This window comes from Nomascus leucogenys, chromosome 2 (genome assembly GCF_006542625.1).
Source record: "Nomascus leucogenys isolate Asia chromosome 2, Asia_NLE_v1, whole genome shotgun sequence".
NCBI lineage: Eukaryota > Metazoa > Chordata > Mammalia > Primates > Hylobatidae > Nomascus > Nomascus leucogenys.
The window spans coordinates 83,310,004-83,333,473 of record NC_044382.1 but is presented as its reverse complement, the minus strand read 5'-3'; the positions used below and the strand labels follow the sequence as shown (position 1 = coordinate 83,333,473).

General features: G+C 43.8%; 2 protein-coding genes and 1 pseudogene across 2 annotated transcripts in view; 2 read left to right on the top strand and 1 right to left on the bottom strand.

Moving 5' to 3' along the window:
- Positions 1-5,538, top strand: part of LOC100592631 (cytochrome b-c1 complex subunit 2, mitochondrial) — a 31,202-nt gene extending 25,664 nt beyond the window's left edge. Inside the window, exons 13-14 of the mRNA XM_003261446.4 lie at positions 2,728-2,881; positions 5,259-5,538. Of these exons, the coding sequence (XP_003261494.2) occupies positions 2,728-2,881; positions 5,259-5,342 (238 nt within the window). The 3' untranslated portion in view covers positions 5,343-5,538. The remainder of the gene's footprint in view (positions 1-2,727; positions 2,882-5,258) is intronic.
- Positions 5,539-6,031: 493 nt separating this feature from the next.
- PDZD9 (PDZ domain containing 9) lies at positions 6,032-20,839 on the bottom strand. The gene is made up of 4 exons (XM_030799927.1): positions 20,327-20,839; positions 18,703-18,882; positions 10,935-11,124; positions 6,032-6,815 (listed from the first exon to the last, which is right to left on the bottom strand). The coding sequence occupies exons 1-4, from the start codon at positions 20,388-20,390 to the stop codon at positions 6,422-6,424; spliced, it is 828 nt and encodes a 275-aa protein (XP_030655787.1). The 5' UTR covers positions 20,391-20,839; the 3' UTR covers positions 6,032-6,421.
- LOC115837079 lies at positions 20,461-22,092 on the top strand (annotated as a pseudogene).
- Positions 22,093-23,470: the final 1,378 nt, after the last annotated feature.

Sequence of the window (23,470 nt, the reverse complement as noted above, 5' to 3'; positions counted from 1 at the left end):
AATATGCAGAAAGTAGAATTTTGATTTTTTTTTTTTTTTTTTTTTTTTTTTTTTTTTTTTTTGAGACGGAGTCTCGCTCTGTCGCCCAGGCTGGAGTGCAGTGGTGCAATCTCGGCTCACTGCAAGCTCCACCTCCCGGGTTCACGCCATTCTCCTGCCTCAGCCTCTCCGAGTAGCTGGGACTACAGGCGCCTGCCACCACGCCCTGCTAATTTTTTGTATTTTTAGTAGAGATGGGGTTTCACCGTGGTCTCGGTCTCCTGAATTTTGATTATTAATGTCAAGGTATGTTTTCTGCCATTTTGATGGAGTTGATACTTTTTCTTGTAAGTTCTTCCTGTAGTGAAAGAGAGAAAGTGAGGTGTCATTGCTGAAACGACACACTAATAACCTCTTGGTAGTTTATTGCAGGTAAAATCATTTTTTAATTAAGCTGACAATGTGTTAAAACAGCATTAAATTGTAATTATGTTTAAATGGAAGTCTTTCTGTAGAATGTTAAAGGATGATAGTTTGAGGTTCAAATAACTCGACTGTCTTATCAAACACCATGTCTATAAGTAAAAAGTTTCTGGGAGAATTGTGAATTGGATTTTGTTTTATTTCAAGTGGATGCTTTTGTGCCCATATTTAAGCTGCTGTTGCTTACAAGACCTGTACTGCCCTTCCCCACCTGCCTTTTCCATCATACCCTATGCTCACTGAGACAAATCTCAGCAAGAGGCAGGAATTGCTTCACTAATCAAAACCTTATATTAAAATAGTTTTACCTAGATCTAAGTTCTAGTCCCAAATCAAAAAGCAATCTGTGGAGTTTTCAGTATAGTTTTGTACTGACAGCTTTCCAAATAGTAACGTAAACAGTACAGAACTTGGTGAACTGAAGAAATAGAATGGAGGCCATTAGCACTGTAAGTTGTTAGTTTGCCTGTTTACCAAAAACACGTTGAGTTTCGGGGCACATACCTTAAAATTGCCCTGTTTCACTGTGTAAGAGGAACTGGCTTGACTACTTCACCCTTGGTGGAAACAAACAGGCCCTAAAAGAGGCAGCAACAGCTGAAGTGGATATCACAGAAATAAGCAGACAGCAGAAGCTCTTCACACACCCCCGAAACCTGCCAAAACTCACAGGTAATACAGGTGAAACGATAGCGTAAGAAGAAAATAAACATGAGAATCTTCAAACTGTAAGCATTGAAAGGTATCCTCCATCCAAGAAGAGAACCCAGTTCATACAAGGAAAAGGCAAAAAGAAAAGGTCAAGACTGTGACCTTTATAACACTGTGACCCCAGCCATGGGCCAGGTGGAGTTGTCTGTGGTGACACCAACTGCAGGCCTGACACCCTGGTTTGACAGAAGGCTCTTCAAGATCCCTGATCTTCACACTCTAGCAGCCAAAAGGTAGGTTTACAATACACACTGTCCCCAGTTTGCCATGGATCAATTACAATTTTTCAACTTGACTATGGAGGAAAACCATTACAATTTCAGCTTCCAGTCATGGGTCACATAGTGATGGGGATACGTTCTGAGAAATGTGGTGTTAGGTGGTTTCATCACTGTGTGAACCTCAGTGTTCACACAAATTTAGATGGTATAGCCTACTACACACATAGGCTCTATGGTATAATCTATTGCTCCTAGGCTACAAACCTGTATAGCATGTCCTATAGTACTGAATACTGTAGGCAGTTATAACACAAAGGTAAGTACTTGTGCATCTAAACTTAGGAAAGGTACAGTAAAAATACAGCACAAAAGATAAAAAATGGTATGCCAGTATAGGATATTTACCATGAATGGAGCTGGCAGGACCGAAAGCTCCTGCTTTCGAGTGAGTCACTGAGTGAGTGGTGAGTAAATGGGAAGGCCTGGGACATTACTGTGCACTGCTGTAGACACTAAACACTGTAAACATAGGCCACGCTAAATTTATTTTTTTTTAATTGCACTACAACATTATGTTGTCACTAAGTAATAGGAATCTTTCAGCTCCCTAATAATCTTACGGGACCACCATCATATATATGGTCCATCATTGACCAAAAACGTCATCATGTAGTACATGACTATACCTTGAATTTTGATCTTTTTCCCAGGCTAGTGATATGCAGTACATGAGATAATCAATACTTCCTTATAAAATGGGGTTATGTTAGATGACTTTTGCCCAACCACAGGCTATTGTAAGTGTTCTGAGCACATATGAGGTAGCCTGGGCCAAGCTATGATGTTCGATACGTTAGATGTATTAAATGCACTTTTGACTGCCATCTCAGTGGATGGCAGCCCTCTCACTGACAGCAGAGAGATCTTCCTCACTGTGCCAGTGGGCAGGAGAAAGAGCATGCTGTGACTGGCCAGTGACGTGCAGAAGATCCAGATTGCACAACCGGATCCAGAGGCCTTGGGAAGCATTAGGGAGCTCTCCAGCTGTCTCACTCAAATTTGTAGCAGCATATGGACCCACAAATGGAGGCCAAAGTGGGACCCCAATTGGACAGTTTGGCAACCCTGAAGAGACTTCTTCCTTTCAGACTTACTGTTTTAGTATCATGTTCCAGAGAAGGGAGCAGCGTTCTTGGGGAATTCAGGAAGAGGGAGACACGCTGTTACTCTATCCATTAAATAAAGCTATGATGTTCACAGCCCCCCGTCACCACTCAGAAAAAAAAATAATTGCCTTGCTCTGTAAAACTGACTTCTGCCTTTTATTGAACAGGAACAAGCTGAAAGCTGGATACCTAATGTCAGTGGAGTCTTCTGAGTGTTTCCTGGAAGAAGTCGGGTCCCAGGCTCTAGTTGCTGGTTCTTACATGCCACCATCCACAGTCCTTCAGCAGATTGATTCAGTGGCTAACGCTGATATCATAAATGTAAGTAAATGAAAACTTACGATTTAACAACAGAGAACTTAACCTTAATGATCCAATTTCAGAAGGATTCATAAGCGTCCTTGGGCAGTGTGTTATTCTCATGTTTGGTGCTCATCTACTTAATGTGGAGGCAGGAGGGCTCATTCCCATAAGATCCGCAACAAGCTTCCTTGTCAGCTCGAGTGTATGTATCTTCCTCCTTCAAATAAACTACCGTTAGGTTAAACTCGGATGTCAGAGGGCTGCCATCCACTGAGATGGCAGTCAAAAGTGCATTTAATACACCTAACGTATCAAGCGTTAGGTTAAACTAATGGTAGTTTATAAAATGGGCTTATGTTAGATGACTAGAGGTAAGGAAGAGTCAAATATTAGCAGTTTCATATGATCCAACCTAAATAGTGAAGTTTGCTATTTTTCCTCTTCAGTCCTACCAATATTTCACCATCTAGCATCTTAAGATTTTCTTTACTCTTTTCAGCCTAGGACATTCTCCTGTTCTTGCTAATTTTTTTTTCGCGTATATTATTGTTCCCTACAAGATTGAGCTGTTTTGAGGGCAAGGACTATGTCATGTACTTCTTTGTGTTCCCTACTGTGCCTAACAAGCACATGACCTACAGAATTAATCCAAAGTAAGTGGGTTTTCCCCCATTTTCTGCATTAAACTTGCCAGCTCGCTTTCCATTGTAGATGTCTCAGCCATCTTCTCACCAACAGGTCTACCTTGTATAGGGACAGTGGCGATAAGAAAAAATAAAAAATAAAAAACCAAGCTGAGTGCAGTGGCTCATGCCTGTAATCCCAGCACTTTGGAAGGCTGAGGTGGGCAGATTGCTTGAACCTAGGAGTTCAGTACCAGACTGGGCAGTGTAGCAAAACCCCGTCTCTACAAAAAAGTACAAAAATTAGCTAGGCTTGGTGGCATGCGCCTGTAGTCCCAGCTACTCAGGAGTTCAAGAGGCTGAGGTGGGAAGGTGGCTTGAGCCTGGGAGGCAGAGGTTGCAGCAAGCCGAGATCATGCCACTGTACTCCAGGCTGGGAAACAGAGTGAGACCCTGTCTCAAAAAAGAGACAAGGCTATTTTAAGATAGTAACCCTGACTTGATTTCACTTGGCCCCAATCATCATTTCGTACTGTTTTTTTTTTTTTTTTTTGAGACGGAGTCTTGCTCTGTTGCCCAGGCTGGAGTGCAGTGGCGCGATCTCGGTTCACTGCAACCTCTGCCTCCCGGGTTCACGCCATTTTCCTGCCTCAGCCTCCCGAGTAGCTGGGACTACAGGTGCCCACCACCATGCCCGGCTAATTTTTTGTATTTTTAGTAGAGACGGGGTTTCACTGTGTTAGCCAGGATGGTCTCGATCTCCTGACCTCTTGATCCGCCCGTCTCAGCCTCCCAAAGTGCTGGGATTACAGGTGTGAGCCACCGCGCCTGGCCCATTTCATACTCTTTTAAATGGCTGTCTTCATCTTATATCCTATCATTATGTGTGTCCCAACCCGACTGCTTCCACCACCACCTCTCCTTCATAGTAATAAGATAAGCTGGCCTGACAGAATATGGGGGCTGCTGCTCCACCTACACCTGACTCATGATACTATACTTAATCAGCCTTTGAACTTGGAAGTAGTGGCATAAAGAATCCTCTAGGGTATAAAGTTTTACTTTTAAGTTAACAATCAATGTATTTTTATTGACCCAGACTATTTGCCATTGTAATACCGAAACAGGAAAGTATATCCCTGCCTGAAGCCACACTACTGTATTTGACAGTGTCAGTGTTTTCCTTATCTCTCTTTGAACAGCTACCCTCTTACCAAAGCGTTGCTCTTGCTTGGTTCATTACACACACAATGGAACTTTCAGAGAAACAGCTAAGCTTTTCCTCCCACACTGTCACAAATTAAAGCACCAGCCATCTCCTAGTTAATTTTCACAACAGCTATTATAGTAATTGCTGGCTTAGAATGTCCTATCCAAGGCCGGGTTGGTAGCTCACACCTGTAATCCCAGCACTTTGGGAGGTCGAGGTGGGTGGATCACTTGAGGCTAGGAATTTGAGACCAGCCTGGCCAACATGGCGAAATCCTGTCTCTACTAAAAATACAAAAATTAGCGGGGCATGGTGGTACATGCCTGTAATCCCTGCTCCTTGGGAGCCTGAGGAAGAGAATTGCTTGAACCTGGGAGGCGGAGGCTGCAGTGAGCCAAGATCGCAGCACTGCACTCCACACTGGGTGATAGAGCGAGACTCCATCTCAAAAAAAAAAAAAAAGTCCTATCCATAAATTCTTGAAATGACAAAGTAAGTTCACCTGCTTGATGATATATATTTTTATTTTTGTTAACTTTGTCTTTTGTTTGTTTCTTTAAAGGCTGCAAAGAAGTTTGTTTCTGGCCAGAAGTCGATGGCAGCAAGTGGAAATTTGGGACATACACCTTTTGTTGATGAGTTGTAATACTGATGCACACATTACAGGAGAGAGCTGAACGTTCTCTCAGCCCAGAGCAGCAAACACATGAAAGTCAGAAGTCTCTAATATAACATTTCTCTTTCTTCCAGTGAGGTAAAATAAGGCATAAATGCAGGTAATTATTCCCAGCTGACCTAAAGTCAATAAAACATTCTGTTTAAGTGTTTTTCTTATGTTTTTCTCAATGAGTTAATCAACAAGTATTTATTATGTGCTGATATCTTTGTTTTAGATGCTTTAAAGGAGACAGGAATACAATTATTGAGTATAGAAGCATCAGAAACTATTAAAATTAAGGCTAAGTGGCTATCGGGGTAAATAGTGCCAGATTACTATTGGTGGCTTTTAAGATGAAAGCAAGTTCAAAATTTGTCATTTTGGGTGTCAACAGCTAAATGGTCTGGTTTTTACCCATTTTGCCTTTTTTGCAATAAAATTATTTCCAAAAAACATACATTTCCTATCATATCCTATATTCCCATTCATTCATTTTTTATGTCTGATTTATCTTCACTGACAGTTTTGTTTTTCTCTCATCTCCTGTCTCTCCCTTATCTGTTACTATCCTGTCTCTTCCAAATAATTAACCTCAATTCAATATTTACAGTAAAAGAAGGGCTGAAAGGGGGAAAAAATAATTCTAATGTGAATAACTAGCCAAAGAATTATGTTTTTTATTTTAATTATAGTACTTGAAGTTTACCAAAAAAAAGAGAGAAACTAAATATTTAAAGAAAAACGTGGTGTTTACATAAAGTGACATTCTCTACTATGTTCAGACATTCTGATATGGGATTTCTCTACGGCATTTTCTAAAAGAAAAGAAATTCTTCTCAGAAAGGAGGGTCTTATTCTGAAAATAAGATTTGCGAGGCCTGCAAGAACCCAGGGAAGTCTTTAGATAATCCTATTGAAGAACATCTCTAAAGGCTTTATAATGCAGTCATAAGAGAAGAGAATTGGTGAGTCTACAAACAGTCCTTGATAAGTATAGCAAATTTGTGCCTGGTGAGGCACAAAACTTGGGTGTCTGCAAGATAAATGCTCATATGACCACAGATTTGCTAACCAACCTTTGATACCAGTTGGGCTTTACCCTCTTCAACTTGGGCACAATCTTCCAGCCAAAATGCATCTGAGGTAGAGGAGGTAGAGGAGGAAGAGCTTTCATTGTCTTGCTTCACCATTATCCAGTATGGAGAAGGGGCCTTCACTTCTTTCTTGTCATCTCTGTGAATCATCACGTCACAATTAATGTCTTTTCCTACACTAATAGTATGGTTCTCCTTATTATATCCATGCCAGTCTCTGGAGATGGATATTGGTCTCCTTGCAGGGTGATGTGCAGTTGACCACGGATATCTATAATATTGAAGTCTTTTATCTAAATCTCCATTTTCGTTATCATCACTGCTTGTGAAAGATTCATCTTTTGCCAGCTCAATTTTCTTTGGTGTGCTGAAATGAAAAGAATAGTGAATAAAATAGATTCTTCATGTCTAAACATTTATGGTCCCCTAACAAAATGCCTTATAACTTGGCTTTGACCCATAAAAGATACAATTTAGCTTTAGCACTACCTTTCTGTGTCATTGAAATGTTTCTCTTTTTAAAATTATCTTGAAATCTTTTTCCATTTCTTAATGGAAATCAAATTCTGCCTTAAATTACTTCACCATACCTTAAAAAGTTTTGCACAGACTTATACTAGACTATCGACCAGAATATTAGGAGGTGTTAAAGGGTAGGTTAATTTCACTGCAGCTAAAGTGACAGGTTCAACCTGGCCATCTCCTGAGAACTCTATTCTTGTGGCTCACGTGGCATTAACACAATATTACTGATTTCCAGAGGAGTCAGGAAGTCAGGAAATAGTGGGCCTTAAGGATCTTCAACATCCTAGTCATTAGTAAGTCTTCGAGTCTTTTTTTAGAGAGGGTCTTGCTCTGCCACCCTTGCTGGAGTGCAGTGGCACAATCATAGCTCACTGCAACCTTGAACTCCTGGGCTCAAGTGACCCTCTGGCCTCTGCTTCCCGAGTAGCTGAGACTACAGGTGTGTATGCTGTATGCCACCACACCTGGCTGATTTTAAATTTTTTTTTTTTTTGTAAAAACAGGATCTCCCTATGTTGCCCATGCCTGTCTCAAACTCCTGACCTCAAGCAATCCTTACCCTGGCCTCCAAAGTGCTAGGATTACAGGCATGAGCCACTGTGCCCAGCCAGGTTTTTGTTGTTGTTGTTGTTGTTAACTTTCTCCAATTATTGGCTTTCTTGATTGTTGAAACTAGGTGGTGCTTGCCTGCTAGCACCTCCAGGTCTCTGAACTTTTCTCATGCCTACAGTACCTGTGCTTGCTTTAACTTGCCAGAATGAATGCTCTGTCACTTGCTTTCCCTCGTCCTGGTGCTGTTGCCTAGCAGAACCAAAACTAGATCTTTGTGATTACAAATCTCTGGTACATTCTGCCCTGCTAAAAGGAAATAGGTTTCTTCCCTGCCAACCTGTTAAGACTTCTGGTGTTATCACTAATAACCTTGGTGGTCTGCCTGTTGTATTTGCTTCCAAGAATTTGAATGGCTTTTTCAAAAGTTTATCTCTTCCAGTATTAAACAGTTGATAATGAGTAATTTTTACTGAGAGCCACTAGTCTTAAATACTGATTTTGTCTAATTTGCCTTCAGATGCACCTAGGTCTTCCTGAACAGCACATGAATTTTTTTTTTAAATCCAAGTATTAATAACTTTTTTTTTTTCAGACTGCAGGGGGAATCCTTGGCAACTCCGATGGTTAGGTAACTATAAAGGACAGGTAAATTGTCATTAGGTAATAAAGCCACAACCCTGCAGAGGTCAGGATTGGCTGGAAACAAACTTTCTATACCACTTGGCCTACCCAGAGCGTTATATGGAGAATTTTCTCCAGTGTGTATACCCAGTGCCATTTTCTCCCGGAAAAGGTTATACCAGCTTTGTGAAAGCAGCTTTTTCCTTCCCCTTCTTTCCCTGCCCCGTTACACATAAGTTACTAAAATGACTTAGATATGAGTACTTTGCCTAATTAAGAAAGGGAATCAGCAGGTGCTTGGTATTGTTCTTTTAAGTTTGTGGGTTTTCGCCTCATACTTAAGTTGTGCTGTTCTATCTTTGCTTTTGAATGGTCAGTCTACCATCCTTAGAATTTAATATTCTGGGTCTCAGAACTCCTCCATGTAATGAAAATGCTTAGAACATATAGTTGTTATGTAACCAGATGAGCCCAGGCTTTTAGAGTCGTGCCCTCCAGTGTAGGAGTCGCTGAGTAGGATTTGATTGTGAGTTGTGATCGTGCTACCACACTCCAGCCTGAGCGACAGGGTGAGACCCTGTCTCAAAAATAAGCCTTTTAAAATTAAAAAATAAAAACAAATGAACCACTGACCACATGAAAGTCCTAGGGCAATTTTAGCAAAACAAGACAGACTCAGTCCCTGCCTTCATGGAGTTCACATTCTCCTAGGCAAACACAGTGAACAACTGACTACACAGATTATTTCATTAAAATTGGGATAAATGTGAAGGAGTGAGCTGTGAGAGCATATGTTAGGTGGACCTGTTTCTAGGAAGACCCCTTGGAGAAGTTACACTGGAGCCTTCAAGAGTGACTACTGAAGAGCAAAGTTACAAACATGTTGCAGACAGAGAAGAGCAAGTGCAAAGACCCTGAGGCAAGGAGTAACAAAAGGCAGAGAGCTGGAAGCTAAAGGGAGCTAGAGAAGGATGGGGAAAGCAGTATGAATTGAAGTTGGAATGGTTTGCAGAGGCCAGCTGAACCCCATAGAGCATTGTTGGCCAATGTGAGGATTTTGACATTTATCCAAAGAACAAGAAGTCGTTTTTTTTTTTTTTTGTATTTTATTTTATTTTATTTTTATTTTATTTTTATTATTATAATTTAGGTTTTAGGGTACATGTGCACAATGTGCAGGTTTGTTACATATGTATCCATATGCCATGTTGATTTCCTGTACCCATTAACTTGTCATTTAGCATTAGGTATATCTCCTAATGCTGTCCCTCCCAAGAACAAGAAGTCTTAAGAGATTTTTTGCAGGAACATGCCAGGATCAGATTTGCATTACAAAAAGATCATTCTGGCCAGGCTTGGTGGCTCGTGCCTGTAACCCAACACTTTGGGAGGCTGAAGCAGGCTGATCACCTGAGGGCAGGAGTTCGAAACCAGCCTGGCCAACATGGTAAAACTTCGTCTCTATTAAAAATACAAAAATTAGCCGGGTGTGGTGGTATGCGCCTGTAATCCCAGCTACCCTGGAGGCCGAGGCAGGAGAATCACTTGAACCCGGGAGGCAGAGGTTGCAGTGAGCCAAGATCACGCCACTGCACTCCAGCCTGGGCGACAAGAGCAAAACCTCGTCTCCAAGAAAAAAAAAATACAGTTTTGTTGATAACACAATTTGAAAGTAATTAGCATATGGATAATCATAGAAACTACAGGCATCAATGAAACTGGCTAGGAGAAAGGACACGAAGAGGAAATGGCCAGAGGTAACAAGAAAATCGGGTGTGTGGTGTCACGGAAGCCTGGGAAGTGCTATTTCAAGAAGAGAGTGGGTGGAAATTGTTAAGTGACTAATGCTGCTCAGAAGCCAAGCAAGATAAAGACAGAAGAATCTAGTGGGATCAGAAGTGCGAAGGCTATGGCTGGCCCTGGGAAAAGGACTCAGCCAAGGGATGAAAGCAAAGCCTAGATTGAAGTGGGTGGAGGAGTGTCTGGGAAGTGGCGTCTCAAGGAAATGGAGGTGTCTAATACAGCTTTTAGCAAGTTGGGAGGGGATGCAAAAGACCAGTGGCTAAAGAGGGTAGGGAGAGGAGAGTGGACTGAAGATAGGATTTGCCAAGATGGGAGAAGTTTAAAAAAGCTTAGATGTTACTGGGAAGGACCCAGAGAACAAAAAGTTGAAAAGTTGCAAATAGGATTTGCAAGAAGCACTTTTTTTTTTTTTTTGAGACAAAGTCTCGCTTTATCTCCAGACTGGAGTGCAGTGGTACGATCTTGGCTCACTGCAACCTCCGACCCCTGGTTCGAGCGATTCTCCTGCCTCAGCCTCCCGAATAGCTGGAATTACAGGCACGTGCCACCACATCCAGCTAATTTTTGTAATTTTAGTAGAGACGGGGTTTCACCATGTTGGCCAGGATGGCCTCGATTTCCTGACCTCGTGATCCACCCGCTTCAGCCACCCAAAGTGCTGGGATTACAGGCATGAGCCACCACACCTGGCCCACAAGAAACATTTTAAGCGCTGACTCGGGAAAGAGGGGCACCATGCAGGTAGGCAGGGGGACAAAATTCCCAACTGATGACTTGTTTTTTAACTCCAAGTTGACTTTATCGTGCTTTCTCATATTAGATCCTACAGATCTAATACCAGAAACCCAGGAAATTACTTTGACAGTGTCACCAGTCCTCCTGTCATGATCCTTATCATTTGATAATTGTCACGTTAAACCATCTATGCCTCACAGGCCCTGGGATTCTGTATTATAACAAAGAGTTCCTAAAATGAACTATTTACCTTGTTACTGGGAATTTGGCCTCAGGGATTAAATCATATATTTCTTGCCATTCTTCAGGAATGTTAATAAAATCTCGATAAACCTTGATTTGTAGCACTGTTCCAATGGTGATATGTTGCAAAAGCTGTAAAAATTCTCGAAGAGTATATCCTAACACATTGGCATGGCCAACACTAATCAGAACATCACCTGAAGAGGGAAAAAAATATGTATCAGTAAAACTAGGAGTTTAAAGGGACTATATTGATTTCTGGCTTTATTGTGAGGTATTTCATTTTATGGGTTCATATTGTTGATTCTTTTTGAACCAAAACCAGGCTTCAGCCTTTTTTTTTTTTTTTTTGAGATGAAGTCTCACTGTCACCCATGCTGGAGTGCAGTGGCGTGATCTCGGCTCACTGCAAGCTCCGCCTCCCAGATTCAAGTGGTTCTGCTGCCTCAGTCTCCCAAGTAGCTAGGATTATGGGCATGTGCCATCATGCCTGGCTAATTTTGTTTTTTTTTTTTTTTTTAGTAGAGATGGGGTTTCACTGTGTTGGCCAGGCTGGTCTCAAACTCCTGACCTCAGGTGATCTGTCCACCTCAGCCTCCCAAAGTGTTGGGATTACAGGCATGAGCCACCGCACCCGGCCCAGCCTTTATTTAATAAAGATGTTCATCTCCATGATATGAATGTCCTTTGCGTACTGAAGAATGTATGCAAGATGTTTCTTAATAGCAGTATATTGGTAGACATTATATGATGTTTTTGAGACGTTTCTGAAGTTCTTGGTGTGACAGAGGCTAAAAAACATTTATAATTGGAACCAGCTGTTAGGATTCCAAAAATAGATTAGTTTCAAATAAAATGAATGGCTATTGCTAGGAAAGAAAAAACCACTTACATTAAGTGATGAATAAATGACCTACTTTCTATTATACCTGCCTGGCAATTTCCAGTGCCCTCCACAGTTAATAGACCATATTAAACATAAAGCCTTTCATTTTAATTCTCTAACCTTGTGCAGTATTAGTTGAGCAAATAATTCTGTATAAAACATTGGGCAATTAGGCATGCTTTAATTAATTGTAAGATGTGTATGCAGTGAGTATGTTGGTTTAAAGGGATTTGACAGCTAGGTTTCCCTACCTTAGGGCAATGCAGGATAAGGAAAGAAACAAGATGGTCAACCATGCAGCTTCCGAGTCCCCGGCAGTTGGGAAGAGGACTACATCTTGAGCACTAACCCCCGAAACCCCCAAATTGAAGGAAGCCACAAAGGCCAATTATTCACTTGCTCCAACCTCCCCCATGTCCCCACCTCCAGCAGCTAGGTCATGGACCTGTGAGTGAGATCCAGCCACTTGACACTCCCACCTGGGTCACTGAACGTGGAGGAGGAGATGCAAAAGAGTGACAGGAACTTCTAGTTGCTAGGGGTAGTTACACACAGCTCTTGGTTCTCTCACCATTTTCCAAGCCTGCTTCTCCAGCCTTTTGGGAGATTCTGTCAGACTCAGTATCCCAAATTCAGTGCATTAACAGAAGTGTTTTCTGTTTTTTGCAATGAGGAACACTGACTGGTACAACGGCATTCGGCAAGACTTCAGAAAGGAATACAAAGGATTTGCTTTTTAAGGACCAGCTCACGTTGGGCAAAATCTTAAGTCTTCAGATCTTACTAGTACTGACCTTCTGGAGACCCTCAAGCAGCCTCATTCTAAGACAGCTGAAGCCTAACCTCAGAGAAGAAAAGGGTCAAGAAGAAGTGCCTTCTCTGATGCATGCACTGGGCTTCAATCAGGAATTACATTGATCCCAAAAGAATCCTCCAAGGATGCCAAGGACAAATGTCCATAGCTCTAGATCCTATCAGAAACAAAGTTCCCAGAATTCAAGAAAATGAATACTTAGAAGGGTGGAGAAAAACCTTCTACTTTGGTCTTAAGCAGTAGCTGGGGGTAGTACAATCAACTATGTATCTGAGGCTTACTTCAGAATGAAACAAGGCTACCTGCAGCTTGAGCAATATGAAACAGTTGCTCATCCTACTGAGGTTAATTACAATGGAGAAAAAAAACCCTCCCCGGATGAGCTTACTTACCTAATGTTAAAAGCAGTGTTTATAGCTGAAAGCTATGGCTTGGCATTCTGCTTAATTATGTTGTAAAAGGGTGACTTTTATCAAGAGGGCAGGAAATAAACAGCTCAATTTCTTGACCGTTCTGGCTGTAAACCAAACATGTCAGCATGTGAATGTGATTACTCTAGCAATAGATATTAACATTGCCCTTCATACAGAAACACCAATTTGGTATTTATGAACACCAACCTCATTACACTTTTTTTTTCTGTTTTAATGGGCTATAGGATGACATTATATAAACTTTGTCTCAATTACCTACATTAAATCAACTTTGCAGCAGCCGAGCCACTGCTGAAAAACATTTTATCTTTTTCATCTCTCCCAACTAGGCTGGAAGTTCCTTAAGTTCCTCACAGCTAGGGACCACGTCTGTGTCGTTTACCACTACACCCCCAGTGCCTCGCTGGGTGTCTGCACACACCAGGCCTTTAGGAAATGCTTAGGCAGTAGCCAGTCCATGACTTGTATTTACTGTTGAAGCTACATTAATTTCTTTTTTTTTTTTTCTTGAGACAGGGTCTCACTTTGTCACCCAGGCTGGAGTGCAGGGATACAAATACAGCTCACTGCAACCTCGACCTCCAGGGCTCAAGCAACCCTCCTGCCTCAGCCCCCGGAGGAGCTGGGACTACAAGCACATATGCCCACCATGTTGGGCTAGTTCTTGTATTTTTTATTGAAATGGGGTTTTGTCATGTTGCCCCAGCTGGTCTCAAACTCCTGAGCTCAATTTGCCCACCTCAGCTTCTCAAAGTGCTGAGATTCCAGGTGTGTGCTACCGCACCCGGCCTACATTAATTTCTTAAGACTTAGAATATCAGAATCTGTTAAGGCCATACTGGCCAAAAGGAACTAAAAGTTTAGCCAGAATAAACCAACACTAAACTAAATTAGGAAATCAAGGTGAAACCCTATCCTGAAACACCAAAGGAGAGAAATTTCAGCACATAGATAAAAGATAATGGGGCTGGGAGGAAATGGGGTCAAAGGAATAGCATGTTTCTACAGTTATCATCTCCCAAGATCTTATCATCATTGTCTAAAACCACTGAGTTACAGACTTTAAAACCTAGAATGATGCCGAGGAGAACTGGCAGGCTTGTCACAAAGAGATTTGGGGCTCTGGACTTCCTCTGTATTCAAATCTCATTTCTAGTTGTTAGGCAATTGGCTAGAAAGGTATGGGCTTTCTAGGCAGACATGGGTTCAAATACCAGCTCTGAACACAGACTCAGTTGTATAACTAAGATGAACAAGTTATTTCATCTCTCTACGCCTCTATATTTCATTATCTACATTTCAGGAGTGTTGCAAACTTTAAATTAGATAACACATGTGGGGCCAGGTGAGGTGGCTCATGCCTGTACTTCCAGCACTTTGGGAGACTGAGGCACAAGGATTGCTTGAGCCCAGGGGTTCGAGGCTGCAGTGAGGTATGATTGCGCCACTGCACTCCTGCACTCCAGCCTGTGTGACAGTGAGACTGTGTCCCTTATACAAATAAAATTAAAAATTGGAGTTAAAAAAAGATAAGAGATGGGGAAATATCTCCCACAATGCCTGGGACAAATATTCATTTATTATTTATTTATTTATTTATTTAGCAAAGACATAACAAATGAGCCACTACTTTAGGTGTGACGGTTAATATTGTCAACTTGATTGGATCGAAGGATGCAAAGTATTGTTTCTGGGTGTGTCTGTGAAGGTGTTGCCAGAAAAGATTAACATTTGAGTCAATGGACTTGGAGAGGCAGACCCAACCCTCAATCTGGGTAGGCACCATCCAATCAGCTACCAGCACCGCTAGAAAAAGCAGGTGGAAAAAGGTGGAATGAGCAGACTTGCTGAGTCTTCCGGCCTTCATCTTTCTCCTGTGCTGGATGCTTCCTGCCCTCGAACATCAGACTCCAAGTTCTTTGGCTTTTGGACTCTTGGACTTACACCGGTGGTTTGCCAGGGGCTCTCAGGCCTTCAGCCACAGACTGGAGGCTGCACTGTCGGCTTCCCAACTTTTGAGGTTTTGGGACTCGGACTGAGTCACTATTGGCTTCCCTGCTCTTCAGCTTGCAGATGGAGGGGCAGAACGATATGGTTTGGTTCTGTGTCCCCATCCAAATGTCATTGCTGATTGTAATCCCCACATTTTGAGGGAGGGACCTGTAATCCCCACGTGTGGAGGGAGGGAGGTGATTGGATCATGGGAGTGGTTTCCCCCATGCTGTCATGATAGTGAGTGAATTCTCATGAGATCTGATGGTTTTATGAGTGTTTGACAGCTCCTCCTTCACACACTCACACTCTCTCCTGCCGCCTTGTGAAGAAAATGCCTGATTCCTCTTCCACTATGATTGTAAGTTTCCTGAGGCCACCCCAGCCATACGGAACTGTGAGTCAATTAAACCTCCTTCATTTATAAATTATCCAGTCTCAGGTAGTATCTTTACAGCAGTGTGAGAATGCACTAATACAGTAGGTGAGTCCTGGATTTAAAAGATGAAATTCAAGACTGCTTCTAACCTCAAAGAGACCACTAACTATAGCCCTGCCATGAGATTCTCTGTTGCCCACCTAAAAGCATACTCCTGTCCCACTCTAGCACCCTGGAGTATGCACCCGGATCATCACCCAGCATCTGTCACCTGACCTTGAAGAAGCTGAGAAGAAGCAGAAAACCCCATGGGACCTGTCCTGGAGTTCTTTTGTTCTGGTAAGTCCAGAACTCTCCACCGGCTGCCGTTTGTTCTCCACCACCAAGTACTGATGTGTGGGGAAAATGCTTTGGATTTTAAGGTATAGCAAACTGTTTCATAAAACCATTATGTATCTGCTTTCTTCTTTAATCCATTGCTTGGAACCCTTAGCTGCAAATTAGAATCACCTGAGGAGCTTTTAAAACATAAACTGCCCTGTCCCAGTCCAAGAACGATTGAATCAAAAACCTGTAGGGAGATAGGAACCAGGCATCTTGGTTTTAAAAACTTCCCAGATGATTCTAATAGGTAACCAGAGTTGCAAACCAGTGGCTTAATCCACTCGGACCCCCATACAGCCATCATTTTTTATTAAAACACACACATGCAAAAGTCTAGAGAATCTGTAAGAAAAGCCTAAGAGATGATTGCCAATATTTCTATAGCATTTCAGTTTTAAAAGCACTTTCATAAAAATTATTTCATCAGGTTAGGCTCAATGGCTCACACCTGTAATCCCAGCACTTTTGGAGGCCACATGGGAGGATTGCTTGAGGCCAGGAGTTTGAGACCAGTCTGGACAACATAGTGAGACACCACTCACCCACCGCCTCCACTGCCCACGTCTACAAAAAAATAAAAAATAAAATAAAAATTAGCTGGGCATGGTGGTGCACGCCTGAGTCCCAGCTACTCAGGAGGCTGAAGCAGGAGGATCACTTGAGCCAAGGAGTTTAAGGCCGCAGTGAGCCATGATCAAGCCACTGCATTCCAGCATGGGTGACAGAGTGATACCCCATCTGTGAAACAAACATGCATTATTTCATCAAATCTGCGCAACCTCTCACAAACCCAGGAATATCCCAATTCAAAGATGAGGAGACTAAGGCCTGAAAGGTTAAGTGGCTTTGCCCAGGGTCACAGAACTAAAAAGTGTCAGACCCTGAGCCTGAATCGGGACGGCTAACACAATATGTTTTTTCCTTCTCACCACTGCGCCAGCCCATTCTGCCTCCCCAACTCCTGGGCATAGCACTAGGCCCAGGCCAGGCACTGAGAAAACACCTGTTGAACTGCATGGAAAATTCATTCACCCAAAGACACGAGGAGCAGGGCAGTATTGGTAAAGCCCTTAGGCTCTGGAGTCTGACAGAGAAGGTTCAATCCCAGCTCCTCAGAGTGACCATGGGAGAGTTACTAAGCATCTTGATTCCTTGTCTGCAAGGTGGTTTCATGCAGAATCTAGCTCAGGGATTGTGAGAGTGAAATGAGATCATGCAGCTAAGTGTTAGCAATGCTTAATACTGCCTATGAAAGAAAATATCTTTACGCACCGAGAGCCATAGCTCTGGAGTAACATGGTCCCTGAATCCCCACTTAGGAGAAACAGGTGACCCGGACAAGGAACTCAATCTCACTGACCCTCGTTAAGTAAATTTAATTTTTTTTTTTAGAGGTAGGGTCTCACTCTGTTACCCAGGTTGGCATGCAGTGGCACAATCATAGCTCACTGCAGCCTCGGCCTCCTGCACTCAAGTGATCCTCCCACCTCAGCCTCCCGAGTAGCTAGGATTACAGGCACACACCATGCCGGACTACTTTTGTTTTGTTATAGAAATGGTGATATGGTTTGGATTTTGTGTCCCTACCCAAATCTCATGTTGAACTGTAGTCCCCGGTGTTGGAGGAGGGGCCTGGGGGGAGGTGACTGGATCACAAGGGCAGATTTCCCCCTTCCTGTTCTCGTGATAGCGAGTGAGTTCTCATGAGATCTGATTGTTTAATCGTGTGTAGCACCTCCCCCTACTCTCTCTTCCTCCTGCTCCAACCATATAAGACATACCTCCTTCCTCTTCACCTTCTGCCGTGATTGTAAGTTTCCTGAGGCCTCCCCAGCCATGCTTCCTGTACAGCCTGCAGAACCATGAGCCAATTAAACCTCTTTTCTTATAAATTACCCAGTTTCAGGTATTTCTTTATAGCAGTGCAAGAACGGACTAATATAGACAGCGTCTCACTGTGTTGCTCAGGCTGGCCTTGAACTCCTGGCCTCAACGGATCCTCCCACCTTGGCTTCCCAAAGTGCTGGAATTACAGGTGTGAGCCACTGTACCCAGTCAGAATTAAATGAATTAATATTCCCAATAGTGATAGTTATATAAGTGATAGCCATTGGCTGGCCCATAGAAAGTTCTCAACTAATGTCATCTCTTTTTTTTTTTTCTTTTTTTTTTATACAGAGTCTCACTCTGTCACCCAGGCTGGAGTACAATGGTGCCATCTCAGCTCACTGCAACCTCCGCCTCCTGGGTTCAAGAGATTCTCCTGCCTCAGCCTCTTGAGTAGCTGGGACTACAGGCACCCGCCACCAGGCCCAGCTAACTTTTGTATTTGTATTTATTTTATTTATTTATTTATTTTTATTTATTTTTTTTTTTTTGAGACGGAGTCTCTGTCACTCAGGCTGGAGTGCAATGGCGCAATCTCAGCTCACTGCAACCTCCACTTCCCAGGTACAAGTGATTCTCCTGCCTCAGCCTCTCAAGTAGCTGGGATTACAGGCGTGTACCACCACGCCTGGCTAATTTTTGTATTTTTAATAGAGACAGGGTTTCACCATGTTGGCCAGGCTGGTCTCGAACTCCCTACCTCAGGATCCACCCACCTCAGTCTCCCAAAGTGCTGGGATTACAGGCATGAGCCACCGCTCCCAGCCAGGTTTTGTGTTTTTAGTAGAGACGAAGTTTTACCATGTTGGCCAGGCTGATCTCAAACTCCTGACCTCAAGTGATCCACCCCGCCATGGCCTCCCAAAGTGCTGGGATTACAGGCGTGAGCCACCATGCCCGTCATATCCTTATAGTTACACTGAAACCCGGTGACCCGAGTCACCCTGCAGGCAGATGGGCAGGATGGGTGGTTGGGAAGCATGGCAAAAGGGCAGTCACCTGGCTGAAGTTTCCCGTCGTTGGCTGCAGCCCCCTTCCTGATGAGGTGGGTGATCTGGAGGTAGGGTCCATGCTGGATGATGATGAGGCCTAATCCCAGGCTGTCCACAGTGAGTTTGGTCTGCTGTGTTTTGCTCAAGTTGTGTACAGATGTTTTGACCTTGATGCTGACTCCTCTTTCTAACCAAAAGAGGGGAACTTATTTCAGTACTTCACCAAGACAGAAGCATGGCCATACCCACTGGGGTTCTGAAGCCAGATCCCTGGGACAGTTATTTAATCCCTATTCCTCAGATTCCTTATCGGTAAAATGAGGATAAAAAGTGTTCACCTTGGAGAGCTCTTCTGAAAATTAAATGGGTGCATTAAAGGGCTTTTGCAGAGCCTGGCATATTGTGAGTGCTTAATCAATATTAATTAGTATTATCTGTTCACTTAACAAATATTTATTGATACAGACAGTGTGCTAGGCCCTGGGTTTACCATGGTGGGCAAAACAGATGTGTTGGGTTTTTTGGTTTTAACAGACAAGGTCTCACTCTGTTGCCCAGGCTGGAGTTCAGTGGCATGATCAGGGCTCACTGCAGCCTCGATCTCCTGGGCTCAAGGGCTCCTCCCACCTCAGCCTCCTAAGTAGCTGGGACTACTGGCATGTGCTACTTATACACGGCTAATTTTTATTGTTTCTGTAGAGACAGGGTCTCACTATATTGGCCAGGCTAGTCTTGAACTCCTGGACTCAAGCAGTCCTCCCACCTCAGCCTCCCAAAGTGCTGGCATTACAGGTGTGAGCCACCGTGCCCGGCCCACATGTGTTTCTCGTCCTCATGAATTTTACAGCCTAGTGGAGGGGACAGATATCAATCAGTCATGTAAATACATGTTGGATAACTGTAACTCATGCTATGAAAGAAAAGGACGGAGGGCTCTGAGAATGAGTTACAGAGGGCCAAAGTCTTATCTGGGGATGGCGGGTCAAGCTTCCAGCAGTGCTAAAATTTGAATTAAGGCCAAAAGGACCAATAGGAAATATTGAGGCAAAGAAAGGTGGATCAGGAGCACATTGCGTTAAGGTCTGAGAAAGGAAGGAACCGTCCCTGTCAGAGGAGGGGGAGGCAGGAGGAGTGAGGACCAACCAGACAGAGGCTGCTTCTCAGACTTCCTTAGGGAAAAAGCTCTGAAGTGAGTAAAGCTGGACATGGTTAGATGAAACGAAATGAAATGAAATGAAAATGAAAGAGTCCTGGTGCATGTCATGGCAGTGACAGCGGAAATGAGCAGTGGGTGGATCCAAAAAGCACGTGGGGGAAAATCCGAAGGCCTTGGAGACAAGGGGTAGTGGGAGGGGTTGAAATGTTTTCTACAGAACCAAATCTCACAAGAAAAATTTCAGGGACTAAAAGGACATTCAAAACAACAAGTTAATTTCCCAAGAGGAAGCTGCTAGGAAACTCCTTTTCGGTACACAGGAAGCTCCTGGGGAGATCTGTTTTCAGCACACTTTTCCAGCATTTCACACACAACTCCTTTCCATAAGGACAGGTGACACACAAGCTTGCCAAGTCCATGTGACTGTGGTATTTTCAAGGCCGCTGCTGAGGGAGAGGCTCCCCCAGCTCCCTACCTCTGGCCGTCGGGAGCTGGAGGGGTTCATGGCCCCTTCCTCCAAAGCAAACGTCCTTGCCCATCTCCAACCTCACCTTCCAAAACCACAGATGCTCTCTGTTTGGGAAAATAAAATAGCATAATATAAACAAGATGCCATCTTCAGAGACTTTTCAGGGTTCTGGGAGCAACTGGGGGCAGGATATGTCCTGCCTGAAGCTCTGGTTCCTGAGCAAACAGAGAAGTCACATCTTGGGCAAAGTCCAGTGGTTCCCATCTCAGTTTGTAAATTCAATATGCTTATAAGGTAAGCTACCAGGAGCCCACTTTTAAAAGTCAGCAGGGTTAAGTAAAAGAAGCCAGACTCAAAAGGCTCCTTACAGAATAAGAACGTGTCTCAGGAGTTTGATCCAGACCTCTGTAAGCAAATGCAGAAGTTCGGGAAGGCAAGAAACACAAGTACATCTTGAAAAAAAAAAAAAAAAAAACTTTGTGCAAGGCATGGTAGCTCACTCCTGTAATCCCAGCACTTTAGGCGGCCGAGGCGGGCAGATCACGAGATCAGGAGTTTGAGACCAGCCTGGCCAACATGGTGAAACCTGTCTCTAAGATACAAAAAATTAGCTGGGCATGGTGGCACGTGCCTGTAATCCCAGCTACTTGGGAGGCTGAGGCACGAGAATCGCTTGAACCCGGGAGGCAGAGGTTGCAGTGAGCTGAGATGGCACCATTGTACTCTAGCCTGGGTGACAGGGTGAGACTCCGTCTCAAAAACAAAAATAAATTATCTGGGCATGTTGGTGCATGCCTGTAATCCCAGCTACAAGCCTGGGTGACAGAGCAAGACTCCATCTCAAAAAAAAGAAAAAAAAAACCTTGACAAAGTGAAGTTGGATGTGGATCTTCTTGGAGCAAGTAAATACATGCAATCTCCTGTCTCAAATGCTAGCAACATACCAGACCACTCTGCTTCATTTTGGAGAGAAGACTTCTCACACTATGGCAGCCATCCATGAGAGCTTCACAGGTTATCAGCCATATGAAGTCACTACTTTAAAGCACTTACAAAACCCTCTGAAAAAACTAGTTGAGAAAGAAGAAAAGAAGCTCACCCAGCAGGAAAGCACAGATGCAGCCGTGCGGGAGCTGAGTCAATTAATTTCATTAGAGGATGGAAACCGCTACAAGGAAAAAACTGAAGCTGGAAAAAGTATTTTATGTGTTTTAGGATGAACTATTAGACATGAAACCTGAGGAAGGTGCTCGCTTGGGCCCAGTGGCAGGGACCCTGGAACCCGAAGGTACTGACAAAGATGACCCTACTGCTGTTGAAAGTGAGATCTTCAATGCTTCCTCCCTGGAAGAGGGTGAGCTCAGAAAAGAGTGAGCAGCTGTGTTTGGGGACAACCAGGTGGAGGAGGCAGCACCATGGTCCTGGGAGAGCCAGACCCCAGGAGAGCACCAGACTAAAATATGAAAGACTTACAGGTTTTGCTACAAGGCTAGTCAGACAGCAATGTCAACCTTCCCAAGGACAAGCAGTCCAAATGACAACAGCCCTGCAGTGAAAAAGCCTAAGGCTGCCTGGCACCTGCCTGCCTGGTTCAGCCTCTTCGCCAACTTCAAGTCTTGTCAAATCCTGATGCTGTGTGGAAAAAAGCCATAAAGAACAAGAATTGCTCAATGCAGGAGTCTGCAGCCTTCGGTAAGCCCAGCTGGGGGCTAGCAGAAGTATAAAGTGATTAGAGCCTGGGCAACATAGTGACACCTCATCTTTTCTATTTAGGCCGGGCGTGGTGGCTCACACCTGTAATCCCAGCACTTTGGGAGGCCGAGGGTGGGCGGATCACTTGGGGTCAGGAGTTTGAGACCAGCCTGGCCAGCATGGTGAAACACCGTTGCTACTGAAAACACAAAAATCAGCCAGGCGTGGTGGCTCATGCCTGTAATCCAAGCTACTTTAGAGGCTGAGGTTCAAGAATCGCTTGAACCTGCCTGGAAGGCGGGGGTTGCAGTAAGCCAAGATCATGCCACTGCACTCCAGCCTGGGTCACAGAGCAAGACTGTCTCAAAAAAAAAAAAAAAATTATCTGAGTGTGGTGGTGCATGCCTACAGTCCCAGCTGTGGGAGGCTGATGCAGGAGGATTGCTTGAGCTCAAGAATTGGAGGCTGCAGTGAGCCAGGAGCATACCACTGCACTCCAGCCTGAGTGACAGAACAAGACCCTGTCTCTAAAAATAAAATACAGTGACCCGTATGCTATTTTAAGATTTATGTGCCCTTTTAATAAAAATGAAAGGGCCAAATTCCCTATTTACATTGGTATAATTTTTTAAAGTCTCCTTACTATATGATTTCATTTTTATGATGTTCTCCATGGAAAAGGCAAAAAAGAAAAAAAACACTGTAAAAAACAGATGGGGGTGTGAGGAGCTGCAGTGGGGTGGGGTTTGGCTGCAACTGGGCATTGCAAAGTAATTTTAGGGAGTGGTGGAACTGTTCCCTATCTTGATGGAGGGGGTGGTTCAACGTGGGTATAGCTTGTCAAAACGGTAGCTGTACTTTTAAAAGGGGGGATCTTACTGCATGGAAATTATACCTTGATAAAAATAACGATGGCCCAAGGCGGGCGGATCACTTGAGGTCAGGAGTTTGAGACCAGCCTGGCCAACATGGCGAAACACCATCTCTACTAAAAATAAAAAATTAGCTGGGCATGGTGGCAGGTACCTGTAATCCCAGCTACTCGGGAGGCTAAGGCAGAGGAATCACTTGAGCCTGGAAGGCAGAAGTTGCAGTGAGCTGAGATCACGCCACTGCACTCCAGCCTGGGGGACAAAGCAAGACTCCTTCTCAAATGATGATGATGATGATGATAATGGTAATGATAATGATAATAATAATAATAATAATAATAACGATGGAGGGAGGTTATCTCCCAGGCCAAGAGTGTACCGTTGCCATTTTACAGAGGAGGAAAATTGAGGAAGGCTTGGTCCCCAGGGCTTCTTCACCGGCTTCCTTCTCCCCAGTTACCTTTTTTGTTTTTGCGGGAGGCCTTCTGCATGGCCCCGGGAGGTCAGGCAGCTTGGGAGGGCCTCCCAGAGCAGAGGCTGGAGTAAGTCCCAATGCCAACAGTTTCGAACCCTGCCCGCGGGCACC